At 35.7% G+C, this 7,789-nt stretch overlaps 1 protein-coding gene across 1 annotated transcript; it reads left to right on the forward strand.

The window, feature by feature from the left end:
* Window positions 1-333: 333 nt before the first annotated feature.
* GPR84 (G protein-coupled receptor 84) lies at window positions 334-6,429 on the forward strand. The gene is made up of 2 exons (XM_077483788.1): window positions 334-411; window positions 4,494-6,429. Exon 2 carries the CDS (start codon window positions 4,525-4,527, stop codon window positions 5,632-5,634), a length of 1,110 nt encoding a protein of 369 aa, XP_077339914.1. The 5' UTR covers window positions 334-411; window positions 4,494-4,524; the 3' UTR covers window positions 5,635-6,429.
* The last annotated feature ends 1,360 nt before the right edge of the window (window positions 6,430-7,789 follow it).

A 7,789-nucleotide genomic window follows, 5' to 3' on the forward strand; every position in this document is an offset into this window, starting at 1 on the left:
CTTAACAAATAAATTTAAATTTGGTGTCCCCTGCTGTACTAAAGAGTTACATTTATAACATGACTGAGAAACACTGATCACTGTTGATTTGAACATTAATTACGGTTGAATATTGCATATTCTTAAATGTACAAGCAGCGTGTGGTACAAAAGCCTGTTGGAAAATAAAAACAGATTTCTTGTGTGCAATGAATAACTATTACACAGAACAGGTCAAAAGAGTAAGGAAGAGTAGCAGACTCATCATGTAGTCAGTACAGAAAAAGTACACATTAAAACGAGAACTGACATAAGGAAGTCATGGGAAATTGTTGAGCAAGGTGGGGCTTTTGAGGAAAGGCAGAGCATATATAAAGCCTCACATTCTATAAAATCTCAGTCTCAGATCATCAGAGCCTGATCCTGCACCTGGTGAGTAGTCTGCAAAACAATACTGCACACACCTACTTTAAATTATATAATACAGTTGAGACATTTATAATCATTTTTCTGGATCTTCTAGATTATTCGGAAAGGAGTTATGGGATCTCTTATTTTGCTAAAGTTTCTCAGTAATTCTGAAATGTTTTTACTGCTATCAGGGTCGACATGTATAGTGCATTGTTCTATTCATGCTAGAGTGTGGTGTAGTTATTAACTTGTGGTATATAACAATTGAATGTTATTATACATTGTGTTAACTGGTAAGTAGAGTTTGTCGTATTTAGAATAGTAATTTCCAACTTTGAAGTTTCCAAGTCACATCATGAATACTTGCTATGACTTTTTTTTCCCTAAACGTTTCTGTAGTACCTCCTTTTTCATTTATTTCTTTTTTTCCTGTTATTCTCACAAAGTAAAGCAGGTCAGACACAGCCTTAGAACTGCCACCTACAATGTATCATTGAGAAGTGCTGCTGACCTATGATTGATGACTGTTTTCAATGTGGGAAAACAACACCTGTGAATACAAACTTTTATACAGCCTGTACAGTCGTATACAGCAATCATTTACGCAGTGATCATATTTGTGAGGTTTATTATCACAGTTCCAAGCCATAATTGGCAATCCGATTAAAATCTGCAACTCAATAAACACTCTTTGAAGTTTTAATAAATGCTCAATAAATATGATTTATTCTGAATTCTTTAGTTTGAAAATTAGCGACTAAGCCACACATTAGTACATTTACCAGGTGGTAACAAAGCTGATAATATGTACTAAATTTGTGTGAAAATATGAACCTATATCTAATAAACATAAACTTACAATCTTTTATTCCCTAAGGCTGGATTCACACCTACTGTATGCATTTTTAGTGCTTTTTGCATTTTGCAGATTTGCACTACAGAACGTGTTCCATAGGAAACCATGTTAAATGGACTGTAGTGCAAATCTGCAAAATGCAAAAAGCACTAAAAATGCACAGGTGTGAATCAAGCCTAAAGCTTGCTAATGGATATATTCTCTAAGAGAAAATTGGCTAACAAATTTTGCATAGAATTCACATTTTATGTTTTTAGTCACATACTGTGTAGGTGTGCCCCAAATAACTGACATCCAAGCCTGCAATGGAAAGTTATATATTTTTGTTAGCACACAAGTGAACTGAATAAACATAAAAAAAAAAAAAATTGAATCATTTATGGCAATGGTTCTCAACTCCTGTGCTCAGGACCCACTAACAGACCAGTTTTTAAGTATTACCTTGGGGAGATGCAGACTAGAATACTGCAATCACTGAGCAGCAAATGGTATCACCTGTGATGTATTTCAGTTATCTTGCAAACCTGGCCTGTTAGTGGGTCCTGAGGACAGGAGTTGAGAACCACGGATCTATGGGCTGCTTAAGTGTGCAGAAATCTTAGGTTTCTCTAGATGTGGTCACAGTGAGGTTAACAAGACCCATATTAAGCGTTCTAGCTGCATTGTGTGATTTCATGAGGTGTACATTCTTAGGAGGAAGTGTAAGCATCCAGACACTAGAGAAAGTAATTATGTACTAAATTTGTGTGAAAATATGAACCTATATCTAATAAACATGAACTTACAATCTTTTATCTTGGGGAGGGGCAGACTAGAATACTGTAATCACTGAGCAGCAAATGATATCACCTGTGATGTATTTCAGTTATCTTGCAAACCTGGCCTGTTAGTGGGTCCCTAGGACAGGAGTTGAGAACCAATGCTCTATGGGCTGCTTAAGTGTGCACCAATCTTAAGTTTATCTAGATGTGGTCACAGTGAGGTTAACGAGATCCATATTAAGCGCTCTAGCTGCATTTTGTGATTTCATGAAGTGTACATTCTTAGGAGGAAGTGTAAGCATCCAGACACTAGAGAAAGTAATTAGATGCAGATAACCGATTGATAAGGTATTTCTATGATGCGTCAGTTGTACTAGACACGGTGACTCTATGTTGCATAATATGTATCATGATTCAAATTCCATGATCATTTTGGTGCTGTAGTGTTTAGAGCAATCATTTGGGAGTCAAGTAGATTAAGAGCTGAAAAGTAATGACCAAGCCCTGATATAGTAAGCAATGAAAACACAATTTATTGCACCAAAACAATTATCCATGAGTACACTTCTATTTAAAACCTGTAGGTTTTCTAAGTACACAATTTTATACTTGTGTACACGTTTTCACTTGACATGGATAAAAGATAAAGATAATGGATAAAAAAAATGTGTTCTTATTGCATGTTTTCTTCGTGTTTGAAAGTTGGGGTGCCAATGAAAATGAATGTTAAGGCACAGCAACATTCTTGTACAGTGCATTAATACAAGCTTCAACACGCATCTACAAGCATGAATATGATCTTACACCTAAATCTTTACTGTAAGGTTAACACACACTTAACCTAATTGGAAAATTGCAATTTCAGAATAAATATTTTAACGTGATTGGTGGCTGCAAAGTGTTAAAGTTATTAATAGTGACACAATAATACATCAATATGTTAGTACCTGCTAAAACACTTAGTGCTTTCTTCAATACATTTTTCAGAATGTTAAAGCACTAGCACTGATATGAAGGCCCATAATGGGTTTTTGAGACTTGAAAACTTGGGAATTGTTCTTGGTGAATAGGACGAGTATTCACTATGCAATGGCAGTATCCAGAAAGGAGTCTGTGGGCAAGTCTGAGTCTTCTAAATACAGTTTATGAGATATTAGCTAATACAGTTCTGATTTAATCCAAGAGGTGTTGCTGTAGTTTCAGATAAATTTAGACAGTCTCTTGTGACACACGATAATTACAAACATTTTAATGACTAATGCTTTCTATCTTGTGTTACGTCATCAGAACAAGAGAAATGCCTGACTGCTTAGAGCTAATACAACATGCTGTATCTAAAATATCTACTAGTTTTACTGCTGCCATATGGGAGAGAGATAAGAAAAGTTTATGTAATCTGCTTATATAGCACTGAAAAAAATACAATCACCTTAGCTACATGGAACCACCACATTAGTTGCCAGTTTGTTGGGAACATGAAAAAACAGCATTTTTTTTAATGTTTTTTGTTCTCAGTATAAATTGGTATTTATGTATGAAAGTCACAAAGTGGGGATGAGAAAATTTGCTTGGGTTCAATACATGAACAGTTTCGTAAATCTTGTGCAAAATTAGCAAACTTTGTGGGCAAACCCTATTGAATGACTCACCTGGACATCCAATCATTTCAATTGATCGCTTGCAGAAAGGATATGTGAATATGTTGATAGAGTTTTATAACCTTTTGTCTGCAATCAGTTGTTATTTGTTAAAGACAGTTTGCATCTTTTGACTTTGTTACATAATATGACTCTACCAGCAAATACCTTACTAGTTACTTAGGTCCTCTCTGCTCAGAGTGGACCAAAAACTGATCAATCAGTGGTCATGTGATTTCTCAGTTCTCTCAGAGCTGGCAGGGGACAGCTGCAGCATCACACCGCTGCTGCAGCCATAAAAGTGAATACAAATGTTAGTTTTTTTTATTCCCACACTTCTCCTTTAATACATTTTTGCAAACCAAAGTCAAAAGACTCCGGCTTATAATGGCAATCAGCAATGACTTCTAACTTCTCTAAATCAACCTTTTAGAAGGTGGTATGTTTGATAAGCACCACTTGACGGCATAGTGTTTTTTGCTAGTGAGTCTCATAATTGTATAGAGAAACCACAGCATGTGTGTAAGACAGAAAAGCCTGCCTGTGCCTAAATACTTTTAGCTTGCAAAATGCTAATAGTTTGGGTAAGAGTAATGCATAGACTTCTAGCAGAGTCTGCAGTTATTAATGATAAATATAAACTGAGAATTGTAATCCTAAACTACTAAAGTGAACAGACACTTGGTAAGACTATTGAATTGCACATGGTAACATTTGAAACAACGTAAAACAATAGTAGTGACTTATTATTTAAGCATGTTTTTGCGAAAGAATTTGGCTAAGAAAGTGTTCTGAATAATAAGATTAACATCCTATTAAAGTTGTCTTCTTTTTCTTTTTATTATTTAGGTAAACCTGTGGTTACAAGAAAATTGCCACCATGAATGACTCTGATTCCAATTTTTCCTGCTACCATCCATCCATTGTGGAGTATCGTTACTTTGCTGTGACATGGGGTATTATTGTGACTTTGGTGGGGACACTTGGCAATGTGCTGACAGTAATTGCATTTGCACTAGACAAAAAGCTACAAACTCGCTTTAACCTACTCATCATCAATCTGACTTTGGCTGACATCTTGTACTGCTTATTTCTCCAGCCTTTTTCAGTAGACTCATACCTCCACCTTTATTGGAGAAGTGGAGCCACCTTCTGCAGGGTCTTTGGAATGTTGTTGTTTGTATCCAATTCGGTATCCATTCTGAACTTGTGTCTTATTGCTGTTAGTCGGTACATCCTCATTACCAACAACAAACTGTTTGATCGAATATTTTCCAGACTGGGTACAACTCTTATCATGCTGTGCACATGGGTGATTGGGTTTGCAAGTTTTGCCCCCCTTTGGCCAGTCTTCGTCTTAGTGCCCAAGGTCTGTACCTGTAGCTTTCATCGTATAAAGGGCAGGCCTTACACCACCATATTGATGGGATTTTACTTTGTGGTGGGCCTAGGATGTGTTGGGGTCTTTTACTACCTGATTCATCGTAAAGTCAAATCTGCTGCCAAGGCTCTTGACCAGTACAAACTCGGCAATGCCAAAAAGGTGAAATCAAGTGATTCTGGAGTGAACTCAAGTGTGGTCGGCAAGTTTCATGACCTAGAAGACAGTGGAGTGGACACTGCAGCATCTAGTGAGGTAATCTCAGAACATCTTTCATCCTCAAAGGCTACTAACACCTCAAATTCTACTGATTATGTGAAATCAGTAGCTGCACCACAGCCAAAAGACACTGGGTCAGATTTCAAAAAGGTCACCCGTATGTGTTTTGTTGTCTTTCTCTTTTTTGTTATCAGCTATATTCCATTTATGCTGCTCAACATTTTTGATGCCAAAAACAAAGCACCGCAAGTGCTTCACATGATTGCTGCAAACCTGACGTGGTTAAATAGCTGCATCAACCCCATACTCTACGCAGCCATGAATCGCCAGTTCCGTGATGGTTATAAACGAGTTTTGTTCCTTGTCATTAACAAATTCAGAAGAACGTAAGAAATACAGCAGCTTTTTAAAAACTGGACCCTTCACTGTTAATTATGGAACACATTTGTATCAACTGAATATGAAGCACACATTTCATGACTTCTTTTCCCACTATGGGACAAACATGAATGTATAAAAAATATTTCTTTAACTTTTTTCTGCCAGTATTAGGAGTGATTTTTTTTAAATATGAACTATGGATATCTTTCTTTTTTATATTGCTGTACAGTTATTTAAATAATATTCTAAACATGTTTATGTAGACCTATACCTATACCGCATTATAAAAATCAGGCAGACAAAACAAAATACAGGAATGTGATTCTGGCATTCTAAATCATTACTATTTTCAGCTTCTATTGTATGATTTACTGCATGGCATAGTTTATAGTGGTCTGCCAGTTTTGAGCATTGATATTAGAACAGATTTAAGGCAAGATCACATGGTACCATTATTAGGCTAATTTCAGGTGGGCAACAAGGTATGAAAGGATGTACTAAGCTGAACATTCAATTGAATAGCTTTGTCTGGTAAAAAAAAAATACCCACAACACACCACATTCGCAGACCTCGTGACCTATGCCAGTGGAATAGGACACATGATGGAGACCAGAGTGCTGTACACTTGATATTTTAAATATTTTTAGGCCACGTATATTATCTGTCTGATTATTTATTGCTGGCATATGTTTTGGGCATAGATAAGCACTATATTTATTTTATTTTGCTCTGTGCACTTATGTATATAAAATAAGCTATAAACTAGCTGTATGTATATATTGTAATAAAGGTTTTTATTCTTATCACCTGTACGTTTTTTTTTTTCTTTCTTTTTTTTTAGAGGACAATGAGCAATGTAATCATATAGCAGTTAGTACATTCATTGGAAAGTAAGAATATATATTGACAATGAAGTTCAAGGGAATGTGTCATCAAACAGCTCAATTCACAGTTAAAATACTCTTGTGTGTAGATGGTCTTAACAGCCAGAAAAATGGGGAATTTGGTTTAACTATTTTTTTTAAATCTAGACACCCCTATCAGCGAGGAAAACAAGGTTGTTTTGTCTACTGCAGTTAAAGCAATAGAGCATAGTACAAGACCACCCCAGACTGTGATTAGATAATGAAGGGGCACCTGTATGCTCTCCCCTCCTATCAGCTGGCTTATGTAGAAAAGTCTGATTTACAACAATGTCATTCTGCAAACAAACACAATACATTTAATGTTTTTTTTTGTTTTGTTTTTAAGGGAAACTATTGTAGTTTTGCCAAATTTTATTTTTAAATTTCATATGTTTTTCTTAGAAATGTGGGATAATAAAAAAGAAAGCACAGCAGGATCTGACTGCCCTGAGACCTACTTTGTCTGACTGAAACCTCAGACATAGCTGTCATTAGGCCTGCAAACAATAAGATTTTCGCAACAATGAAGCAAATGCAGACAGAGAAAAACATACGAAAAAGAACCCCAAACGCCACCTGCTGGTTGAATGGAGGTCAACAAAAATATTTTTAATGTTTTATTTTTCAGTTCTGACCATAATAAATAACTTATCCCCCTTAATGGATACATACCTGATTTCAATTGTGTATTTAACATCTGTCTTAAGTTCTGCTTTAAAGTAGACCTCTGCTGAACATTACTCATTCAGTTTTGTAGGGTATAAAATAGGTAATCTTGCTTTTGAAAGCTGTGAATAGCTGACAAGCTGAAACTAACCTGCTATTTTCCTTACCTTCCTTCCTTGCCTTGTTTGATAGTCTTGTTGATGCTGTGTTTCTTACACAGTCAATAATACATTTTTAATAAATAGTAATATTAGTATTATGTAATAAAAGGTTAAATACTAGTTAGTGATATATGTCCCATGGAACCTTGTGATATGTATTTCACATATTTAAAGAGTACTTCAATATTGTGTAAAACCTACAAACAATATAGAACTGTTACTGCCACAGAGTTGTTTATTCCTTACTTATACTTATTCTAGACTATTTTTGGTTGGAAACATTAAAGTGGTTCTAAAGGCAAAAGTTTTTTTTACCTTAATGCATTCTATGCATTAAGATGAAAAAACTTTCAACGCTTGTCTCTTTCTCTCCCCCCCCCCCCCCATCCCTCACCCTTCATATCCTTAAACACTTATCTGAGTCCTCTCTT

Source organism: Lithobates pipiens, unplaced genomic scaffold (assembly GCF_037356315.1).
Source record: "Lithobates pipiens isolate NorthernLeopardFrog02 unplaced genomic scaffold, aLitPip1_a1.2 Scaffold_16, whole genome shotgun sequence".
NCBI lineage: Eukaryota > Metazoa > Chordata > Amphibia > Anura > Ranidae > Lithobates > Lithobates pipiens.